The following is a 25,211-nucleotide window of genomic DNA, read 5'->3' as shown; positions in this document are numbered from 1 at the left end:
ATGCCTTCAGAGGTCTTGCTGTAGGCGAAGAGCGCCTTGGGAATGCACATTGTTTGTGTCACATGAAAAGTGCCAGCTTCAAAACTAATGCTAAAAACAAAACGGGGCGAACTTATTTGTGAAAGGAGCCGATTCACAAACAAGTATTGCTGTGCAAGAATGATGTTGAACCGATTACAATGCCTCACTTTCTTACTGTCCCCTTCAATCTCTGAGTGAGAAGGAACTGTTGGAAAAGGTTGATGTGAATTGTTGATTTTAATGATTGGGCTTCATGCGCGATATTCGCTTTTAAATAACAGGTGAGGAAGTCGTTTCGTCGTAGAGGGTAACATTGCTCCGAGTTCATTTAAAAAAAATATTCCTAATAAGCAAAACCGACCCAGCACCATGCGTGCGGAATGTTACAGGGCATGTTTTTCCTCAGTGGTGAAAGCGGCTTTTGAAAAACATTTCTGTAGCGGTCTGAAATGTTTCTGCCACTGACTATTTTAATACGAGTGGCAGAAACTTGTGAAAATGTTGCCTGAATTAAACCCCTCGGCATCTCTCTCCCGCAAACTGTGTAACTTTGATTCTCAATTGCTTCAGAGCATTGTTGAAGATGAGGAGTTAAAGATATAAGTGATAGAAAAGGGGTTTGTACACAAAAATAAATACATCTCCAAAACTGAAGGGAGTTCGGATCGGACCGGAGTGGTTGATGTATTTGGTTTAGTGGCACTTTTAATAGAAGGAAAGTGCATTTGAGGCGGTTTACACTTTTTGGTAAAGAAGGCAAAGATGTAGGCGGCTCTGGTGTATCTTTATTTAGGATTAAATTTATGTCTTAAATCCTGGGAACTAGTGGCGGACAGGACGGTCTAACAGAAAAGGCTGACCTTTTGATTGACTCTTTTTTGGGAGCTTTACAATGGGAGCACTTCCTACTCCCTCTTATTCTCTGCCCCAATAATTAACTGTTCCACCAGCACACAGCGCTCCTTAGAAGCATTGAAAAATGGGTTTGTGGCTAGTAAATCCTAAGGTATTTCATTCATATTTTGTACTAGGTTCCAAAACTGATCAGAATGGAGCATTTCAAGTTCAGTTTCCTTTAATGGCATTCTGAACGGGAATATCTCCCAGTCTTGCATAATTCTGAAGTTTACAGGAATTAGTGGGTTAAATTATATTTAGCAAAAGTCTTTGTACTCAATGGAAATGAAAAATAACGTAGTTTCTGCTTAGACATAATAATTAATAATGCATTATAACATGTACAGAAAGCGCCCCGATTTAATGGAAATCCCTGCAATAATTCCATTGGAACCTTTATTTGCTCTAAACGCTGCGAATTCCCCATCAAAGAGTCTAGCAGTTTACTTGAGACTTTTACCACGTTAAGCTTTAGTCTTTAGAGGGTTGGGACTGAGGCGGGGAGGGGGGATGGGGATTGGGGGGATATGGGGGGGGGGGAGGGATGAGGGAGGATGGGGGGGGGGAGGTGGGGGATGAGGGGGGATGGGTGAGTCTGGCAGGACTTAGCAGACTTTAGACGAAGATGGAGGCTGACAAGTGGAAAACAGCTTAGATGGATGCCGGAACTTCAAACGCCTCCTTTGCCAAGGTTCTTCTTTTATTCTTTCATTTTTTGCCCATCAGTGGGGACGGTGAGGGGTGGGGGTTGTATTTTCTGGCGGCTTTCCGGGAGGCCTACAGTGTTTGTGGGTCAGTAAATCAATGGGCAAAACCTCGAGGAACAAGCTGTTAGTTCAGAACTGAACACCTGTACAAAACTACAAATCCCTCAGCGGATTCCCAGCAAATAAAAAAAAGACGGATTCATAAAGAGCATCAGATTGGCTAGAACTCCATTGCAATGTTTGAAGATCATCTCTGATAAGATCTCTTATCATTAAGATAGCGTCACCAAAACGTCACCCTTTAGCAAATCTGGACTCAGCTGCTTAAGATTTCACGGAATTATAATTAATGTATTCTAAATTCCATAACCAATTATTTAGCAAATACTTCTTTTGTGTCGAGTATGCGCTGAAAGCTGGGACTGCGCACTTAAACACTTTCAACAGCTACAATTGGGCAAAGATGAGTGTTCGGGAACGCGTATGCATTCATTTCATGAACTATTAAAAATCCACAATCATCGTTAATCTTTTTTCCACCAGTCTGTACATTGCGAAATTCATGAAGAATCTTTTGCATCAAGTAATACACATGGCACATATATTCCTATTTCCCCGCAATTCCCTGCATTCGACACGCAGACAATTTATTTTGCAGTGAATGAGCTAAGCATGTAGCAGAGTTTGGAGTCACCATACGTATTCACGACTTCCCGAAACCACTACATGTAATTATTAGCTCCTTAAATCCTTCCCCCAATTGAAAAAAAACGCCTGTTTCTGGTACTCACATTTGACGACACGTTTTTGCAAAACTCTTCGTGTATTGGTTTGTAAATATGCCCTGTAAAATTAGTTTCGTGGTTTTTCTATAAACTTGTCAATATATTCATACTTAACTCATTACCTAATTCACTTCTTCCCAGTAACAGGCTTCAATTATGCTAATTAAAGCCTATTGCCTAATAATTACATATTTCCAGCACTAAACACCTTGTTGGTGCACACAAAACCGAATATTACAATTCTGCAAGAGAAAAGCCACTAGTTGTTCGATATAACACAGGGAGAAAAGCAGTTCCAGCAAAGATTTCGAACAGATAAAGACAAACAAGTCCAATTAGGCTAATTTCCTCACAGGCCTACACCAAATGTGTTTAATATTCACCAAATAGATGGGATTTTTGGACTTGGCAGCCAACATGAAATGTGTATCAAAACGATTACTGATTCCAACGAAATGGCCCGAAAAGTTTAAATTACATTTGCAGTTGATGACATTAGTGTCAGTTTCCACCGGCCTTTAAAGCCCTTGTACTCTGTTCGCATTTTTCTCGTTACTTATGACTGATTTATTTATCTCTATTCCCTAAAGCCCCAGTTCAGAGCTAACACCGGTTAGTTGATTTTAATTGAAGGAAACTGATCTGAAGTGGAGGAACAGATTTTGGGGAAAGGGAAAAGTGCATTTCTCATGGACTGTTCTCTCCCCCCCACAAATCTGTTAAATATTTACCCACATTAAGTTCGCCCTTGTTGTTAAATACTTTCGCACAAATTCCCGGAATTTGGTTGCATCACAACGTGTTTCCCTGTTTAAAAAAAACCCGTCACTTTATTCCCAATTTTAATTTGTTGGATTTATATTTCCGCTTGACATTGCACTGATTAGATGCTCATATTAAACGAATTTCATCCCATTTAGACTCGCAAAGTCTAAAACCTCGTCATGTGCCATAACTATTGCTTTTTAACTGTTATAACATTGCGGCGCCAGATCAATGCAAAACGAGTTTTGAACGTAAACCCAAGTTTCGAAAAATGTAAACAATAGTTGCAAAAGCTTTAATGTAATATTGAGGATGACAGTTGGGATATTCTAAAGTTTAGCAATTTGAAGTTGTAGTATTCCTGCCAGTTGTTTGATAGGAAATGCAGTAGCAATAAAACGGTTAAAACTAATAAATATCCTGGTATGTTCTATAATTTTGGAAATGTAATTGTATAATGGCTGATGGTATGATGTAGTCAATAATACAAAAATAAATCGTTGATTAGTGTAACCAGATTCCCATAATTCAGCGTTGTTAGTTGAGTTCGGGAGCTCTTAACCCTTTGAACTTTTCTAATTGAAAGGAAACCCCCTGATCACAGCGGTCCAAACACCTCCACTTGCTTTTTAACAGCAGGCTGTAAATTGCAGGATCATTATGTGGTGAACCGTGGTTAATTTTTAAATGCTCGATCGATAATTGAACAGCAACTAGTTTTATACTAAGGCACATCAAATGTAGAGCAATTACCCAAAGTGGGGTCGTGAGAATCTGATACTGAGCGTTTATTAATTGTACAAAGGGAATTTAATTTTGTTTTATTTTGTCGGTATATCTCAATTGCCATAGTCTATTTTTTCCTTCATTGATGATCCTAATGAAAAGTTAGTTAAAGCAGGGCAGGAATTATGAAAGCGGCCACCGACCCCGGAACACTGTCTCCCCCTTGAGGCTTTTCTCGTATTCCTGCTGCCAGTCTTGCATTACAGTCAGGGAGCTGCTCAAATAACAGCCTGCCATTCAGTGTTATGGGGTAAATATTGCAATCTGGAATTACAACATCAAAATTCATATAACGGCAAATATATAAATTGCCGTCCTCTCTTCCTGGGAGTTTCGATCAGAGCTGATTGTTTGTAGCTGTGTTTGGGATTAGACTTGCCTGAAAACTTCTCAGTGTATAAAAACATAATTTCTTTTGGACTTTTTGAATACCAGGAAATAAATACAAGAAGGAAACACCACATTTTGTGGCTTTGTGAGTAGCTGTTAACAGTAATATCAGATGCTAGAACATTTTAAACTTTTGACCATCTTGGCATTTGTTCTGAACATTGATCTCTTTTACATTAGCTAACCTAAAAATATATATAATGTAAGGAAAAGTTAATGCTGCTGAACTTTGAGAAGTATGAAAACAATTGGTTAGTTATCTTTTCATATCTGAAATAATGTAATGCCAATACTAACCTTTATCAGCTAATTATTAATAGGGTAATTGCACCGTGAGTAGCAAATATAAAGTGCATTACTTCTCCTTACGAACATTCTTCAGCACTGTGCCATTTAACGTCTTCCTAAGTGCAAGAAGCCCATCCTTGGGGCATGTTTGTATCTCCTTGCCTTGTCCAATGATGTAATCGTTTTGAATCATGTCATTGCTTGCCATTGCACGTGACTCAGAAACGATTGTCAGCAATTGTGAAATAAAAACAGAAAGTGCTGGAAATACTCAGCAGGTCTGGCAGCATCTATGGAGAGACAAACACAGTTAACATTTCAGGTCTGTGACCTTTCATCAGAACTGTTTTGATTTCAGATTTCCAGCATTCGCAGTATTTTGCTTTTATTACGCCAGCAATTGTGAATTAGGTAATATGTACACCACTTCGGATGAGTCACAGTTAAAGCTGCAGCGTCCCAGATTGCCAAAATATCACCGGACACTGAAACATCAGAGAGCATTCCCGCAGACTGTAGGGGTGCAAATTTGAGCGCTCATCTGTATTAGGGCAATAAATTGAAAGCAGTGTCACCATGGTTATCACATGATCACTGGAGCAAGACTGGTGGCGGCAGCCTGCAAGCAGGTGATGCTTTGCTGTATAGGCAATTTGCCAGGGGAGAACATGGATAAAAGAGTATTCACCAGAGGGTAATATACTCTTAAAAACAGCACAATACTTATTTTCATGTTATACCTCGGAATCAGGAATCTGACCACTTTTTACTGTAAAGAAATTCGCAATATTGTAGCAGAGGTCACTTTCAGAAAGGTCTGGCTTATGTATTCGTTTCATTGACTTTAATTTTTGCCTCTGGTTTCTGGTTCTGATTGGCAGGAACACAAGGGTGAAAAGTGAAGACCAGTGTTATGACTATGTAAACTGTGACGTGCTGAAACTAAATGCCAAGCAAAAACATAACCGGAATGATATTTCAGTAGTTGCTTTCCTTAGTTCCTAACGATACACTGGGGAAAATATGACGATGGAACTTCAAGAAATGTTCTTCTTTCACTTCAAAAGTCAGGAAATTTGCACTGATTTCAGAGTAAGCCTGAACTTGCAACATGGGAAGGAATTGCTTAACCCAGTAGCATCTAATATATTTTTATTGTTGTGTTTTATTTGCTTTAAGTGATAAAGAACAAAAAGTTTAGCAACAATTTGTACTAGATTGCAAATTTATATAAAATTGCAACAGGGAAATGGGCCATTCAGTCAACTAGTCCATGTTGGTGTTTATCCTCCACACCAGCAGTAGTTCTAATCCTGTGTGCCAAGCTTGTTCCCATATCCCTTTATCATTCTTTCATTCAACCATCTACCTAACCTATTAAATGTCGACATGATCTCTGATTCAGTCACCAACTGCAATAGTGCATTCTACAGCCTTACAGCTTTGTGTAGACAAGTTCTCTTGCCCATTATCTAAATCTCTTCCATGTAATCTCATATCTATGTCTGCCTGTTCTAGACACCTCAACTACCAAAAGCCATTTGTTTCCATCTATTCTGTTCCATCTGTAAACTTTGAAACACATGTATCAAATAACTCCACAATCTCCTCTTTCTGATGATATTTTGCAATATTGGACAAGTGTTCAGCCTCTTGAACAATTAATTCCCTACCTTGCATCACATCTACTTTTGAAATAGTGTGAATCTTAATCAATACTATTTTGCATGGGAATTGAAAGAAGGCTTTGAGACAGTGGATACAAACTGTTGCATAGTGAGCTTTAATTTGGAAATCTGTGTAACAGTTAAAACAGAACAATGTTGCCTAAAATATATCATTGTCTGCACAGGATTAGAAGGCATTCAAATTCTGCTGGACAGGAAGGCTCCAAGGAGGCTGCGATTTGAGGATTTAAGGCTTCAAAAATATGTATCTGAGAGCTAAAAGATTACAGATTGGAGCCTTTACTGGACATTTTAGACCAAAAGACATGTGGTATGAGAGCTGAAATCCATTAAGGGTGCCAGATGACTATGATTATTTTATATAATTATTGCTAAGTATTTTCTTTTAACACAAATATACAGATATTAAATGTGCCTATATAAACATGAGGCAAATACCTTTTACTCATTTTACAAATTTTCTGTTAACACAGGAGAAACTCATAAAATTATGGAATTTCCATTAACACTTGGTGATATTAAAATAAGAAAACAAGCATGTTTTAGCAAAATGTATTCAATAATTCAACTTACAAAACTGGGGTGTGCAGTCCTTTGCTGCTTCATGGCACTGTATGGTAGTGATGGAATGTGGCACCTTTCTAATCTCAGGTATGACTTTGAGAGGAGATATTGAACAGAGGCATTACTGTGGGGAGTAGAGAAGAGTAAGAAAAACAAATCGGCATGTCATTGTTTACATGTACTAGAGTGACATTGGCAAAATCTTGGGAGCAGATGGCCTGACTTCTCTCTTAGCTGGGGAGCAGTGGGCAACAGTTTTGGGAATTTAAAAAACCTGTTTTTATGAGTTCTTTTCATTCCCACTATCTGATATTTATCATGTCACTGTTAGCTATTTGTCCAGTTTATGTTCCTGAAGAACTGGTTACAGCAAAATATTGTTGACCTCTCTGTTTAAAAATAATTTATTACCATTTATTAACAATCTTAAATACATTTATATATTTCTATGATGTTTCAGTCGAAAGGTCTGCGGTTCAGCTAAATTCAATCACAGACATCAGATAGATTTTCTCTCTGTACCCCCTTAATTAATTGCAGTCGTTCTTTAGAAAGTAATGTTAGTATTGTCATCTGATTAAGTTTTGACATCTGGAAACTGTAGCAAGTGGTCTTATGCAGAATTATAATTTAAAGGAAAATTAAATTCATAGTTTATGCATTTTTATGAAATATCATTTGTTTACGTTTTCACCATTTGGAATAGAATAAAGGGAAAGAACGTAAAACCTCGTGTTCTCATTGTCTTGGTTCCTCATACACTGTAAGGTCTTTATGTCTGAGTTGTAGATTACTGAAAGCTTTTGATGTCAAAATATCAACCGCTGTTAAAAAAAATTGGAATCTGCAAAAATGTTGGCATTTAATAAATAGTCAAAATTGATGGATACATTGTCAAGTAATGGAGGCTTTGTTGTTGTTTTCACATCTTCACACTTCTCCCTTGGAGAATAGTGTGAAGTAGTGGAATGACTTGCAGGCTGATTAGCAGCCTGACAGGCCATGATATGGATGCTCCTTTTCTGGTTGTAATTTTATATCAGCCAAGAGTGTGGTTAGTCCTATACAGCAGGAGAGTTGTATGGGCTCCCACAAACATCAACTGTCTTTCCCACTGGATTTTAACACATAATTCAGGGTCTGAGCTCTGGTCTCCGCCCACAAGAGGTGTCAGGAGTGGGGTTTGAACCCAGCACCTTCTAACTCAGAGGCAAAAATGCTACCACTAAACCTATGATTTGCACCTATGGAGTTCTTAATAAGTTGAAATGAAATATAATCATTTTAATAGTTCCTTTTGCATTTTAGAACCATAGAACCATAGAAAAAGTACAGCACAGAAGGAGGCCATTCAGCCCTTTGTGTCCTTGGCGGCCGGAAAAAAAAACTAGCCGCCCAATCTAATTCCACCTTCCAGCACCTGGTCCATAGCCTTATAGGTTACAGCACTTCAGGCGCATGTCCAGGTACCTTTTAAAAGAATTGAGGGTTTCTGCCTCCATCACCATTCCTGGCAGTGAATTCCAGACACCCACCACCCTCTGGATGAAAAAGTATTTCCTCATGTCCCCTCTAATTCTTCGAGCAATCACCTTAAATCTGTGCCCCTTGGTAATTGACCTCTCTGCTATGGGAAACTGGTCCTTCCAGTCTACTCTATCTAGGCCCCTCATAATTTTGTACACCTCAATTAAGTCACCCCTCAGCCTCCTCTGTTCTAAGGAAAACAGTCCTAGCCTATCCAATCTTTCTTCATAGCTGCAACTTTCAAGCCCTGGCAACATTCTTGTAAATCTCCTCTGCACTCTCTCCGGAGCAACTATGTCCTTATGTATTGTGGCGACCAGAACTGTATGCAATACACCAACTGTGGCCGAACCAGCGTTTTAGACAGTTTCAGCATTACATCCCTGCTTTTGTCGGCCAATAAGGGAAAGCATTCCATTTGCCTGCTTCACCACTTTATCTACCTGTCCTGCCACCTTTAGGGACCTGTGGACATGCACTCCAAGGTCTCTCACTTCTTCTACCCTTCTCAATATCCTCCAGTTTATTGTATATTCCCTCACTTTATTTGCCCTGCCCGAGTGCATTACGTCACATTTCTCTGGACTGAATTCCATTTGCCACTTTTCTGCCCACTCAACCAAACCATTGATATCATTCTGGAGTCTACAGCCATCCTCTTCACGATCAACTACATGACCAATTTTTGTGTCATCAGCAAATTTCCCAATCATGCCTCTCACATTTTAGTCCAAGTCATTAATATATATCACAAACAGCAAGGGACCTAACACTGAGTCTCATGGAATGCTGCTGGAAACAGCTTTCAATTCGCAAAAACATCCATCCACTACTACCCTTTGTTCCCTGTCACTGAGCCAATTTTGGATCCAACCTGCCACATTCCCCTGTATCCCGTGGGCTTTCATTTTACTGATAAGTCTGCCATGCAGGACCTTGTCAAATGTCTTAGTAAAATCCATGTAGACCACATCCACTGCACTACCCTCATCAATCCTCCTTGTTACTTCTTCAAAAATTCAAATTAAGTTAGTAAGACATGACCTTCCCTTAACAAATCCATGCTGACTATCCCTGTTCCTGCCTTTCTATGTGGCAGTTTATCCTGTCCCTCAGAATTGATTCTAATAATTTACCTACCACCGCGGTCAGACTGACCAGCCTATAGTTATTTGGCCTATCCCTCGCACCCTTTTTAAACAATGGGACAGTGTTCGCAGACCTCCAATCCTCTGGCACCTCGCCCATATCCAGTGAGGATTTGAAGATGATCCTGAGTGCATCCACTATTTCCTCCCTGGCTTCCTTTAACAACCTGGGATGCAATCCATCCGGCCCTGGCGATTTATCCACTTTCAAGGATGTCACACCCTCTCATACTTCCTCTCTCATTATGCTCGTCGTATCTAATATTTCACACGCCTCCTCCTTTACTACAATGTCTGCATCATCCCTCTCCTTTGTGAAGCCAGAATTTAAAAACTCATTATCTGCATCCACGTGCAAGTTCCCTTGTACATCTCTGATAGACCATACCCTTTCCTTAGTTATTCTCTTGCTCTTAATGTACTGATAAAACATCTTAGGGTTTTCCTTGATTTTACCTGCCAATATTTTTTCATGTCCTCTCTGTGCTTATCTAATTTCCTTTTTTACTTCACCCCTGCACTTTCTATACTCCTCTAGGCTTTCTAAAGTATTAAGTTTTTTGTGATTGTCATAAGCTTTCTTTTTCTGCTTCAACATACCCTGTAAGTCTCTAGATAACCAGGGGGCTCTAGATTTGGCCGTACCACCCTTTATCTTTCTGGGGTCATGCCTTCACTGTGCCTGTAGAATCTTGCCTCCCACTGGTTTGCCACTCATTTTCCTCCCAGTAGCTGTATCCAGTGCACTATCACCAGATTGCCTCTCAGTTTCGTAAAATTTGCCTTCGCCCAATTTAGAACTTTAACTCCTGTCTTATCTTTGTCCTGTTCCAAGATTATGCTAAAACTAACTATATTATGATCGCTATCTCCAAAATGGTCACCCACTGCTACTTCATCTACATGCCCCAACTTCATTACCGAAGACTAAATCCAGAATTGCCACCTCTCTCGTTGGGCTTGTTACGTGCTGGCTAAAAAAGTTCTCTTGAATGCAGTTCAAGAATTTTGTGCCCTCTGTGCCCTTTACACTGTTTATATCCCAGTTGATATTAAGGTGGTTGAAATCCCCAACTATTATTGCCCTATAGCTTTTACACCCAGAAATTTGCCTACATATTTGTTTCTCTATCTCCCTCTCACTATTTGGGGGTCTATGGTTAACTCCTAGTAGCGTAACCTAACCTCACCCTTTTTTTATTTCTGATCTCCATCCATATGGCCTCACTTGATGATTCATTTAGCATGTCATCCCTCCTCAAAGTTGTTATTGCTTCCTTAACCTATAATGCCACACCCCCTCCTTTTTTTTATCCCCCTCTCTATCCCGCCTGAAAACTCTATATCCAGGAATGTTGAGCTGCCATTCTTGCCAATTTTGAAATGATCTCTTTATCTTCACAGATCTCTATGACAATATTAAAGGGGAAGCCACTCCATGAAAAATGCTTAGCAAACTTTTTTCTTTGGTTTATGAACAAATACACAGTTTCATGATGTAAAATCTTGAAACACCTCATCTAGTTATGATGAAAATGATGCTCTTTTCTATCCTTAAACAAAAGGTACGTCCAATGATATGTTGGTGATGAAGACAGCACTCCTTTAATTGAAGCTATCACATTCGATGTTACAATGAATGAAAGTGTATACCTCCCATTGTAATCCCTTATTACATTAGGAGGACATATTGAACAGAGACACTACTGCCAGGAGTGAGGAAGAGTAGGGAAAATGGAATGGCAAATCATTGTTGAATGCTCCCTTGTAACAGAGTGGCATTGGCAAAATCTTGGAAGCAGGGGCCTTCTCTCTCAGCTGGGGAGCAGTTGGGAATCTGAAAAAAGACATGTTTTATAAGTAGTTCTTTTCATTCCTGCTGTCTGATATTTATTCTGTCACTGTTATCTATATGCCAGTTTGTGTTCCTAAAGAACTGGTTAGAGCAAAATATTGACTTCTGTGTTTAAAAAATGTTTCTGATTTTACTAAGATTTATTAACAATCTTAAATACATTTATGTATTTCCGTGATGCTTCAGTCATCAGGTCTACAGTTGGGCTAAATTCAATCACAGATATCAGATAGATTTTGTCTCTGTACTCAATTGCAGTCATTCTTCAGAAAGTAAAGTTAATTACTTAATGTTAATCATCCCAGTATTAACTGCGTATCCCAAATGAAGTAAAATACTTCCATTCTTTAAATTTTTGGACATGATTGCACAGAAATACTATAGTGGAGTTCCTGAAGGTGCATAACTCTGATATGTTTATGGAAGCGTGGGCTTTTGAAACCAGCTCGTTGCAATGAGATCTGAAAAAGAAGGCACTAGATTTCTTTTGGTGGGGGGAGCATATTATTTTTACGGTAATATGGATTTTGAGTATCCACAGAAGTAGGGTTTAAAATAAATGTAGAGATCAAAATCACTGATTCTTGTACTTTTAACATTTTATAAATAATACCTCCTTACTTTATTCTAATGTTGAAGAGGAGAATTGTGAATACACCTTTGGAGGAAATTAAAAAAGCCATATTGCAATGTTGCGACCACTAATAAGGAAATAATGCTTCCTGTCTGTAGTTTGATGGGACAATATTCGGATCAAGCTCTAACTTGATAAAAATATAAGATCCAGCAGACTGAAACATAATATGTATTATCATTAGAAAATTTTAGAACAAATTAATTAATTTTATTCTCACCTGATCTGATAAGGTGATTAACCTGTGTAATATATTGTAATTCTACCATGCACGCACATTGTTAAATTAACAAATCAGCATAATGGGTGAGAATGGTTCTGTTCCTTGAGATTGGATATCCTACTGACACTTGGAGAAGTTCAATTTACTTTCACTTGTTTCTCAGGCCTAATACGGTGGCTGGGTATACAAAATTTGGGTGACAACCTCCCTTTTTAGGTGTGTCGGGTATTCACCTGAAATAGACATTAGGCACCTTGCTTATGAAAATTAGGGTCCTAAACACCAGTCATAGGATTGCAATGCAAGCTTCTGCTTAAAAATGTGCAGAACTTGCGCCATGCAAGGTTTACTTAGCTGTACCAGGTCTTAAGTGACCTAACAAGCAATCCTGAAAGGGACTGCTCAAGATTATGCAAGAAATGGGCATAAAACGTTTACAAAGTTGCATATGTGTGGAGCCAGAAGTACCTGGAGAGCTCCAGACTTGCCCTCCCTCCAACTTTGCTTCCAACTTCTCCCCACCCACGGGCCAGCCTGAGCTGGCCCCTCACTTACACCTTCCTTTGCCGCCCCGTGCCCCCCTGCCCTCCTCCGCACCCCACTACCCCCCTGCCCACCACTTCTGGATCTACCTGTGGGCCAGCCCAACATCAGAGCCAGCCAGAGTTTGTCAGATCTCAGCCAACAAGGCCGCATGGGGGTGATCAGTTGTTGCCGGCAGCTCGCAGAATTTATTTAAATGAAGCCCATTGGTTAATTTGGCTCCTGCCTCAGGCCAGCACAGACTGACCCATGAAGCAATTGCTTCACTGACTTTCTGCCTGGTTTAGGTGCAAGTCTAATGTGTTGACCTCAATGTCTAGGATCAGGCCTGGAACACCTGGGTGAGATGTTGGTGGGTAGCTAGTGCATTTGGCAATGCACCCAGGCACGAGAGGAGGGACGGAAAATACGACTGACAAAATCATTGTGATACATTTCATATAATTATTTGGTTTTAATTTCATGCAACTACTAAATATTTATTGCACAACAAGCTCTAAAGCAGTCCATTCTTTTCATTACAGAAACATTCTCATTGAATTCTTAACATTTGATAAATCAGACAAATGTCCGAAGTCAAAACTAATCACAAACCAAATGGATTTTTAAGCAAATATTGGGACTGTAATTGCCTCAATTGATGCAAAGAACAAAGTTTTTCTTAAAGTAGCAGTGGAATATATTTTTAGACGGTTATCACATTCAAAATTTCTTCTTAAATTTACAGTATATCTTCATAATATTTTGTAGCGTTAAGTTGTAATGAAAATGACGGCGACCACATGGACAGAGAGCAGCAGTATCCTCCCACTCAGAAGACAAAGCGCATGCGCACCTCTTTCAAACACCACCAGCTGAGGACCATGAAGTCTTATTTTGCCATTAACCACAATCCTGATGCCAAGGACCTGAAACAGCTAGCACAGAAGACAGGACTTACAAAGCGAGTTCTGCAGGTAAGAGAGCTTTGTTGAGTTACTGTTCAAATTCTGTTTCTCAGGCAATCTGTCTTTTTTTTCATTCTCCCAATCTCACTGGTTTTTAGAAAAATTATTACATTTATATTTCAAATCTTATATGACCTCACATACACAGCAGTTTTTTGGAGCATAATTGGTTATTTGGTCCAGTTTCTCAGCTTATCTCTCACATATTCGCTAAACAGAGGTACTTTAAATTGTCCTTTAGATCCATCTTTACTGCCCACTTCAGTGGCCATCCCATGTAACCTATTCACAAGTCTATTCCCCTTTCAGTGAAAAGGTTCTGCCTGATTTTCCTTCTTACTCTTAACCATTTGTTTTCTCTGGTATTCAAATCCTTTCCTAGAGGGAGCAATCATTACCTTTGGAGAACTCATAAGCTCCTCAAATATTCCGGCTTCTCCGACCATTCCAAAGACTCAGCAAGTAAATGCAGTGCATGGTGTGGGACGGAGCCTTACAGATTGGGAAAGTTTCAGAGTTGATTCACAATCTATGCAGTTTTAGCAGGGAGGGCAATAGGAGTGCTGCAATTGGCACTTGGTGGCCTGTACACTAGGGAATGGAAAAATCAGCCAAGTTCCCAATCCTGATTGTTATGTAGCATCTGCTGTTGGAGTGTATGTTCGATGTGGAACAGGTGGAATGCAGCTGTGATGCCTCCTATGGCCAAATAGCCTGCTAAGGCTCACTTTGTGCTCATCCATTAAGAATTGCAATCCCTGCCTGTGGCATTGTACCTCAACAAGAAGCGCTGCCTTTGGCAGATCAGCGATAAGGGTCAAAAACTGGAGAAGAAAAAAAATCATAAATATAAAAGCTATAACATTTGAAAACACGTTACTATTTAATCATCTTAAATTTCTCACAAGTCTAATGTGTATTTTAATTTGATACAATTTTGGGAGCTGCAACAAATCCATGATTTCAGTGTGGAGGCAGGATGGGGATAGTTTTATTGCACTACAGAGTGGGGCTGCTCTTGTGATGCAGTAATGATTTTGGCCATGCTCCTCTGGCCTATAGCTCCCTCTGTACTGCATAAAATACATGTAAAAGCACATTGCTGGTGTTAGATGTGAAACATACCGTTAACCTGCAGGTCTGTAAACAGAAAAGGGAGAGGTGAAAGGGTTGTGGCTGGTGGTGTTGTAAAACCCTGTGTTTTAGCTTTTTGAGGATTCCATGGCGGTGGGAGGGGCGGGGGATGGAGGGGGGCGGGGGTGGGGGAGTGAGGGGAATTCAGTCAAATGGACCAGATAGGAAGGTACCAGATTCAATCCTTGCTTTGCACTGCCTTTGCTACTTATCTGGGATGGGAGTCACTACAACAGACGTCAGTATTCCTCAGTTAGGGATTGGAATTACCATCCATGGTTCCAACTCCTGGTAGCTATGCAAAGTAAAACCCTTTTATTTTTGGAAAGTCTGCACATGGACTCTTTGTGGTTGCCTCATTGAGGCATTCAGATTGCTGCCTGTCTTGTTTTGGAACATTCCCACCCGGTGTAAGTACAGGGCAATCAATCAGACAGGAAAGAGAAGTCAGAGGAGTGTGAAGGCACCTTGTGCTACTTCCACTTGACATGGAGACTGGTAAATATAATAATATCTTTGAGTCCAATAAATAACCAATTATAAATTATTTTCTTTTAACTGTGAAACATTAAAATTTCTGTTATAAGTGGAAAATGCATGGAATAGAAACTTAGGAGGTAAACATTAGAACCATATATTTAAAATTAAAGCTTAACCTATGCCCAAATTTACTGGGGGGGGGGGGGGGGGGGGGGTGGTGTCTGGTTGCTGGTGTGGTGGGTGGGTGAGGAATTCAAAGTATAACTCAATAAAATGTTCCCAAGACCTGGTCCAATATAAAGAAACGGTAGTCCAATATATTGATGGGCTGGTATGATACATGACAGTGATGGCTGTTTGTATTTAGCACTATATAAGGCAAGTTTTGTTTCTTCTTCTAGTTTGGAAATCACTTCTGCTATTATTACACTGACCTGGTTACTGACTGCTGTTCACCTAATTGTTCTTTCCCATACTGACTCTATCTGTTTCATCAGTATAAGCTAGTTTTGGTTGTGAGTAGTCTCTCCCTTAGAGCTAGCTTTAAATTGCTGTAGTTTTAACCAACTTTGGAAAAAGAACTGTGCTAAAAATATGATCCCTGAGAAGTATCTTCTTTCTGAATAGAAACTAAACCCAGTGCCTATAATAAAACAAGTCCTCTTTCTTGATCTCTCTTGATTTAGTCACACAGTGAAAGATTAGAAAAGAATGGCTTAAACAAACACTATTAGACATTCCTGATCAATGCCAAATAAAACACCTTTGCAGTTTGGAATATCAATGATTTTTTTTCGAGCTGAGTGAGACGGATGTGCTCATTTGGTGATCTGTTTCCCCCAAAATGGGAGATAATTGTCCCTGTGCAGGAATGCTGTGTATGGAAGTTTATGCAGTTTTAGGAGAAACAGAGCCCCGCCATTATAGGCAGGTATAACCCTGTAGTTAGCAATGAGGAAGTGTTATTTATAGCACCTCACTGGTACCTGATATGCTGCTGTCACAACTGTAACAATAATGTCAGAGGTCTTTAAACTCATAAGTTTTCTACCATCACACATTGGAGTACTGTTTTAATTCCAAACACATCTTCAAGGTTTGTTTTAATATGTGAAGTCCTATATATACATACAGATATTTTTTCTTGATCTGAAATAGGTTGCCTGAAAATCACAGAATTTAATATCCTTTGTCTAACTTGCATGCTTAGTGTTTGTTTTGTGTGTGTGTATGTGTGTGTTGTGAAGTGTAAATAGATCCATATCATTATAATTACACACAGCAGTGATCAATTGCTATGAAAAGTAAAATGGTACTTAATTAAGGAGTTGTCTGTTAAAGGGGTTGTTCAGTGGTTCTTGTGTCAATGCAGCTGGATTTACTGTATCCCGGTTCCCTTTTCTGCTTGCTAAGTGCACTGTAGATGGAACTGCTGAATGTCTATTTCCAAAATACCTCCAGTTCATAAATATCAGGAGATGTTGTAACATTTAGTTTTAACAATTTTTGTTTACCTTGAAACATATTCTTCAAACAATGCTCTGGGGCCCAACTCTTCAAAATTTAATATCAATTTATTAGGCAGTGTGCCATGCACCAAAATAATTTGGCACAGATATATAATTCATATGTGCTTTCTACGCTTAGAACAAAATGATATTTTAGAGTCAGGCTTCTGGTGACTGAAGTGCTGTGACCATTGCACTTATTCAAAGATTGAAAAGAACAACAGGTTACACATTTCACTTATGACAGCGTTGTGAGATCACTGTTATCATCTGTCACTGGATTGCAATGAGCAATATCTGTGGCAAACAGATAATCTTTTAAATATCAAATGGGATAATAAGTATAATTTATCATTTAGGTGTTATGGTGGGATTGAAAAATAGCTCTTGTGAAGGCCTGTTTCAATATGAATGAAAGGAGATAACTGTACAGGTTGCCATTCTGGAGTTATTCTATATACTTTCCTTCAGCTTTTATCTTAGTCACCTGGTTTAAACAGAAATTATCCATTGGATCTGTACAAACTAAATAAAAATAAAATTAAAACTGAGATGGAATCTTCAATATACACTTAACCATTGCCGTAGAACTTAAGGTTCTAGTGGAAAATAAAGTGGTCAGTAATAACACTGAAGAGTTAGATACTGTAAGTTTGTGAAAGTTGATCCCCAAAGCTGTGAGACTGAAATCATAGAGAAGGCTGAGGCAGTGCATGTCATTTTAATTTAATTTTGTGACACTTTGATTTATAACATAGGTGACCAGCTTAATTAGTCACAGACTCCTGAAGTAAATGTGTGTCACAGTAGTATCTAGTGTTGCTTATGTTTTATTTAAAAAAAAAGAATTTTCTTGGCACACTTTGTAATCACTGAGTGACCCCTGTAATTGTTCAATTCCATTAACAGTTTTCTGTAGAAAAAACCCTCTTTATAGAATCTAGCATTTTGTTGTTCTTCTTTACAAAGTCGAATGAATGCATTTGAAGTTTGTCCCTTAATTTTCTCTCCTTGTAAAACAAATTACAAGAAACTAATCAGAAGAATAATTTAAAAAAGGGTGCTAGCATTTCAAAATTTAACATAGCTGATTAAAATCTTCAGAAGGATAGTATCTATATATGTGACAGGTACAATATATTTTCTGTTGCGATCGTTTTACATACTTTAAACTCTCTATGGGTTCAAAACTAGTACAATATTCCATCAAATTGGTTTGCAGGTTTGGTTCCAAAATGCAAGAGCAAAATTCAGGAGGAATCTATTACGGCAGGAAAATGCAGGGGTTGATAAAGCATCTGATGGCACAGTACTTCAAGCAGCAACACCGTCTGGCCCAGCATCAGAAATTTCCAACGCCTCTCTTAGTCCTTCAAGCACTTCTACTACTTTAACTGACTTGACTAACCCTTCTATGCCAACCGTGACGTCAGTTTTGACGTCTGTGCCTGGTACCCTCGAGGCCCACGAATCCCGAAGCCCTACACAAACTACTCTCACAAACCTTTTCTGAGAACTCTTTTACATGATTCCTATGGAGAAGAGGAAATTCTTAGTTTAATTATAACTGTATTTTTATTAGATGCTTTGTACAACTGACTAACAGCACTATGGATCTGAACTGAAAACTGAGGCAAGTCAATGTTCTGGGGAAAAAAAGTTTACAAGCTGCGGAGGACCTTTGCAGAGTTAACTTCGATGCCCTTTTGTGTAACTGTACAGTTTTGTGGACTGAACAAGGGAATGAAATCAAAATCTGAACAATTAAATAAAGTTGTCTAGGAATTATGTGTACTTCTAAGTTTTCAAAGACTGTCATGTGCCTTATACACTGTCTTATAAACACACAACAGACTGCATCTGCATTCAATTCAGATTTATGGGGTTGATTCTTACCAGTTGTCTTTCTGCTACATTGAAGGTTCCGAAACCTTTTTAGAATGTCATAGTAAAAGGTCAGTTTCAATAAAGTTGTGCTAAAGTGATAAAAGAACACAAAGAATAGGACATTCTGGACATTGAAGGATTGCCGTTTGAGACTGAAGGTTAGGAAGAGTCTCAGTTTGTCATATCACCCTTGAATTCATTTGGGGTAACTGTTACACCTCAGTGACCATTGAGAGTTCAGGGGTCTTTAACCATTATTTGGAAAGGTAACATTTGATTTTATTGGGCTCTTTCAAAATCAATTCTCCAGTAATTTCCTTTTGATGTTGAGCTTCTGTTCCACATACATTTGTTTTCCATTATTTAATACGTTCAGGCCTGGGGATTGTTAAATAATTAACTTTAAAATACTACAAGGTGCCCAGTTTGGCTAACATAGCAGACCACAATGCTTGCAGTGACAGCATATTCGGAAGCCTCTTTCATGAACTGTCTGGGGCTGAAATTGGTCTACGCCAGCAGCATGAAATGGACTTGCAGCAAACCAGCTGCTGATTTTTCTATGCGCTCGATCTTCTTTTCACTGAAATTCACAGAATGATAGTTCAAACTCTTTTTGGAGAGTCGTTTCCTTGTCTCACTGTCACTTTTACCAGGTTTGAAATTAAAAATCTTGGCAATATTTTCCAAGTCAATGGAAAATAAAAACTGACACAGTGAATAACAGGCTGCCCATGCGGTATAAGTCTGTTTTTTGTGGCTGGTGTAGACAAGCTTTTACCCCTTCTGCCTTTTGCCATAAATGAAGGAATGTCCATAATGCATCATCTGTGATACAACACTCTGTGTTTCTTTTGGAGGTTACTCTATTTTAACTTCTCACACTTTTTGCAATTGGATTATTAACTGATGGTTTGCGACAGTGAATTCTCTCACTGCTGGGCAATGAAGTTATCATTCAGACTTACAACAGATGGTGATGAATTTTTCTGAATAACTCCATATTCATACTAAATGCTAGAAAGACTGCAATTTATTTGGTTCTTACCTACAATGAACTTACTGGATTTAGTCTTAGTGGCATTAGTGTACAGTAAATTATTAGCTCATCCAATTTCAAATGGATGAGTCCACTTATCATTAATTATATATGAAACAATTGAAAACAGTTTTGTAATTAGTTTATGCAGCAGGGGAGCTACATGTAACTTATTGTATTAGTCTCAGTGAATCTGAGCCCTCATAAACCACCATGCTTTTTATGAAAAAATATTGTTTGGTTTAGAGAATAAGGACCACAATGTGATAACTTTTATTTTTACAGTTTAAAAATATCATAGGATGTAATAACTTGGTTCCCAGCACCTAAACGGAGAAATGAAAATTTAACATCTTGGAGTAGTAAATGTACTGTCTTTTGCCTATAGCAGAAGGTATTCTAATCATGTAAAGTTTTGTTTCAGTTCAAAACTCTTGCTACCAAACTTTGCTCATTAACTCTTCGCTGTACATCCACTTTGCCAAATGGTTCTGTCAAAAGGATTTTTTTTAATGTGTAAGATCGTAGAAGACCAATTTTGCATTTTATTTTATTTTTATTCTGCTTTTATTGACACTGCAAATTCCTTCAGCTGAAATGAAAGGTACAATCTGGTACAAAGCTGCAATGATTACTGTCTGTGCTGCTCCATGGTCAGCCAGCAGGAGGCAGGTTTTAGTGGCGAGAGTGTCAATTTCCCCCAAACTCTGAGACAGACCACCTCACTATTTCTCTGCACTTTCCTGTTGACCACGCCTCCCTCATTCCATGTGACTTTGAGTGACAGGCCAGAACTCCTTGTTGCCTGCTTATGAATCTAGTGCTCAGCTTTTTGAATTCCCAAGTCCTCTGGCAACAATTTTATAACAAAAAAGCTATTAGAGATATGGTGCAAAACCGGGTGGTGAAAACAGTCCGTCATTTTGCAAAGTTGTCACATGAATAACTTAATTTATTTTAGTTTGTGTGTTCAGTTGGATGATAATGAGCAAGGAGGGCTGCTTATGTTTGGGGCTTAAAGCTGCGTGCTAAGCCACAAGTGCAGTAGGGAGCTCAACATGTTCCAAATATATTAATTGGCATTAAATTTAAAAAACAGCGCAGTGTGATGTCAGTATATCAGGGCTTTAAGAATGCTGTGTTAGTGTTGATGGTATTCATTTTAGCGATCCATTTGTTGATGTGTACAAATGTTTTAACAACACACAGTTAACAAGTAAGTATTTATGGCAAAAGACATTTGGTTTGTATGGGCATCAAGACATCAGAGGCCATGTGTCTAATGTAGGAATAGCTCCAAGCTGTGAAACAAGGATTTAGTTTGAACAAAACTGTTAAATACAATGAAGCCATACAATAATTCCTTTTGGAAAATCTTAAATGCATGTCAAGGAAAGTATTACTGCCAAGAGAAAAATAAATGTACAACTTTAGCTTTTCATTTTAAATAGAGGTACAGATCACATTATAGACCTAGGCAGTCTGATAACTGCTGGGATGTGGCTGCCATGGACAAGTTGATGAACTTGGGGGCCACATTACTGCATCAATGTTAAATAATTGAAAATAATATTTGTTAAAATTAAAAGTACCAGTTATAAACAGACTATATGATGTCAAATAGTTTACAAAGAACATTCTACTCAACAGTGTGGGTGTCTGTGATACCACATTATTGAATTATATATTTTTATTCTATGAGTGTGATTGATAATTTCACTGCCCAGGGGACTGTTACTTCACATGTGTAAAAATCCAATGTGCCATTTCCCATGTGTGAGCTAACAGGCAGAAGGAGAACACACATTTGAAGTCTCATTTACCTTTTTACCCACAAACATTGACTGTAGAGTGAAGAGGCTACTTCCCCCAGTGACATGAGTGGCAGCAGTTCACTTGCTTGTTTTAAAGGCTGTCAGGAGTCAATAGCATCAGCAGCAGTCATAAGTTCTGGGTCTTTCACATTGGTGAACCAGCTGTCAGAATTCTCCATGGTGCAACGTGTAAAGTGTACACTATAGGAATTTATGGTAAATTGAAGCTACTTTATTAACAATTATAAGTGCACTGGGTAGCTGTACTTCATGAAAAGAAAACTATGGATTGGTTAAACACACACCCAACTACAAAATGGATCTGATATTTACATTTTGTAACATTCTTAAAAAAAGAAATAAATTCGGATGAGCTGGATAAGAAAAAGAGTGAAAAATATTTGATTTTCATGTTGAGGGGGATGGAGATATATTTATAGCAGTAAGTTACATGAGAAATGTGATCAAGAAGTCTTTAAAGAGACTATGGAATTGCATACATACACTTTAATGAACTTTGCTGACCCTTTTTATTGTTTTGATGCTTGGTCTTGTCTGATTGTGAAAAGCACGCTGGCTTTGAATGCTGTACATTTTCTATTATACAATTGTACTGTCCTCTACGCATTCTTGTACAGTTGAATGTGATGTATTAAACAGTCTCCATTTTTGTTGACACCTATAAATTAGCATAAAGTAGTTCTAATTTTTAAAGTGTTTTCTTGGCAATGCATTTAATCTACAAATTCATGTAATTTATACAAAAGGAAAGTGATGGGCATGTTTCCTCCTGCAGAAGGGCACCCCTGGCAATGTGGCTAAAAGATGAAAGCTGTATACCCAATGCAGTGTATGTGATATAATTAACAGAAAAAAATTATAAATCCTATTCAATTAGAGTCAATGCATTCTTTTTTGAGATATGAAAGCTCTTAGGTTAAAGCACAGGATTAGACATTATTTAGGGGTTAACCAATTTGTAAATATGATTTTTTGCAGGTAGAGCAAGTATTTGGGCCAATTGAGACTGCCATTCCCGAAGTTTGAAATGTCCTATCGTTAAAAGAATGAAAATTTTAAGACTGGAAACTAGGTGACTTCAAGACAGAGGTCATTTGAAAAGTGAGCTGCTTATATTAGTTTACTATATTGATGTTGAGAAAATGGTAGAATGCTTGTTGGGCATTTTTTCAATTTTAAAACAAAATGACTGCTACAAAGATACAATACTTGCTCTTGCTGCAAAATAGAAGATAAACAATGCTCCCAAATGGGAAATGTGCTATCAAATAATAACAACAATGAACTCATGAATAATAATACGATAGACTCTTTCACAGTCTTCTGCAGTTAGATCCAACCAATGGCATAATACAATAAGCTACCTGTGATACAGCTCATGTGTTGCTCTTTATCAAAAATACTGGAATATGCTTTTCTCACTGCTTCTGAAAGATACCTGATTTTCAATTTTTTCCTCATTAAAACAGGTCCAGTCGTCAGTGGATGAAGTAAATACATTCAGCCAGCTATTTGATTAATAAATCAAAATCTTCATGAATGTTTATAATGAAAGAGTTCCTATTGTCTGAATTCAGTTGGCTTTAGTATATTTTAGATTTCTAGCTGCATTGAAGAAATGACTTGAATTTTGCACTTGTGGAAATCGAATTATTTATTACACTATTTTGAGAAAATACCAAGTCATGAAATGAATGCATATAAGTTGGCTCCTTGATACTATAGTGCAACAAGGGCATAGATATTGATCTGACCTTAATTAGTAAAAGCTTTGCTTAGTATGGCAGGAAACAGTGCTGTTAGATAAATTCTTCATTGCCTGTGTTTTGGTAGATATTAGATGAAGGGATAATTAATCCTTGCAGATACTGTACATTTTGCACATTAACATTTCCTCTATTTCTGTCTCTTCATCCTTACCTTCACACTCTCCATCCAGGAGAGCAGTGTGCTCCAAGCTATAGGTTCTCCTCATGGCCTTAACCAATGGCCCTCCATGACTGTTGCTAATGGCACTCCCTGATTAACTAACAGGAAGCACATTTGTAAATTATATACAGCACTGCTATTTTTCCCCTGTGAGGTGCAATGATTTATTATTATAAGCCGCTCTACCTATCAGTCAAAATTATATAATTTAAGGTGGTCTAAAGAGCCCAGTAGGACAGGCACTTGAACCCATAGCCAGCTGGTTAATGCTTTGAGAGCAGAAGTAGCATTTTTGAACCCAATAAGTCTCAAATCCCAATTAGAGAAGACAATGCTGGACCAGATAGTGCAGGTTAATAGTGTGCTAGAATCCAGAGCTGTGAAGCAATTGTGCATTGGGTCCCCTTTGGCAATTCCCCGACTGACAGTTCTGCATCTGACTGGTATCATCTCGAGAAGCGATATATGACAGAAAGATGCTTCCTCATAGGTAGTGATACTCTTAAGGCAAGTCAACTGGGCAGCTCTTCTCTATCTCCTGCCAACTGGTTTCACATTGGGAATAGTTTACCTGTCCAGGTGCTGGGTTGTAATAACTGCATGACATGAAGTAAACTGTGGAATCACAAACCAAGAGAATGTAAATTTAGAAGAATAAGAGGGATGTTGGTGAGGTGGTGGAAATAGGGAAGGAAAAAAACACCAGACAACAATTCAAACATTTTGTATGTTTCTATAATTCCTCTTTTGTAATATTATTTAGCATTGGAAATTAGAAATTTTTTGTAGAGATTGCATAACTATATAAAAGACGTGTATCTTAAACTTTCAAAAATCATTTAGTTTTCAAAGGGATTACATTTTTGTGATATTTAAACTTTGTGTTTAGATAATTTGAACAAAATTTTTGAAATTCTCCAGAGAAACCTAAATCTGCAAGAAAGGAACAAAACAGAAATACTGGTACTGTGTTTGCAGTACTTAAATCCTCTCATTTACCTACAATATGATATAGTTGTGGACGAACACACCTTTTAAATATATTCTGCATAATATTCCAATGTACTTCCATTATCAGAAGTGTACACTTTGCTGATGTATACCTAATGGAAGTAAGCTCTATTTATAGCATCTGGCAAAAGGTAGTAAAGCAACATGAATGAATTGGATAATTAAATCTATTTAATATTAAAAAAACAATATGTATATATAAATTCCTGTAATGAATCATTTGAATAGTTGTATTTTGGTTGTTATTTGCTGTCTACTTTCTCCCTTGAATAGCCTTCAGCTTCATGTACCAGGACTCCGAATAAAACTGTTGGACAGGGCAGGTTGACTGCAATGACATTCATAACCTTAGTAGATATTTGCTCAGCTGGAAGTGGGGGAGGAAGGGGAATCACTGATTCCAAGCTGAACTGGAACTTGCTGATATTTCCCTTTAAGTGCAACAACACAACTGAGATTAGCAACTTTCCATCTGGTAAACCCTTAGCACAAATAAAGGCTGAGCATTCTTTGAGGACTTTGGGACTGTAATGAACCTGCAGAAAATCCACAATATAGCAAGATTACAATTTATTAACTCACCGAAAAAATCTCAACAATTAAGTTTTTATACTTATGTC

At 38.2% G+C, this 25,211-nt stretch overlaps 1 protein-coding gene across 3 annotated transcripts in view; it reads left to right on the top strand.

Moving 5' to 3' along the window:
• The window catches only part of LOC137347434 (LIM/homeobox protein Lhx2-like), a 28,216-nt gene extending 5,519 nt beyond the window's left edge, over nucleotides 1-22,697 (top strand). Inside the window, exons 4-5 of one of the 3 annotated variants that reach the window (XM_068011881.1) lie at nucleotides 13,572-13,777; nucleotides 22,630-22,697. In XM_068011881.1, coding sequence (XP_067867982.1) covers nucleotides 13,572-13,777; nucleotides 22,630-22,677 — 254 coding nt within the window. In that variant the 3' untranslated portion in view covers nucleotides 22,678-22,697. Of the gene's footprint in view, nucleotides 1-13,571; nucleotides 13,778-18,112; nucleotides 18,404-22,629 lie in introns of those variants that run through there. The other 2 variants (XM_068011880.1, XM_068011879.1) reach the window with 2 other exon arrangements.
• The last annotated feature ends 2,514 nt before the right edge of the window (nucleotides 22,698-25,211 follow it).

Source organism: Heterodontus francisci, chromosome 32 (genome assembly GCF_036365525.1).
Source record: "Heterodontus francisci isolate sHetFra1 chromosome 32, sHetFra1.hap1, whole genome shotgun sequence".
Lineage (NCBI taxonomy): Eukaryota > Metazoa > Chordata > Chondrichthyes > Heterodontiformes > Heterodontidae > Heterodontus > Heterodontus francisci.
The sequence above is the reverse complement of the archived record's forward strand: the minus strand, read 5'-3'. Positions and strand labels throughout refer to the sequence as shown.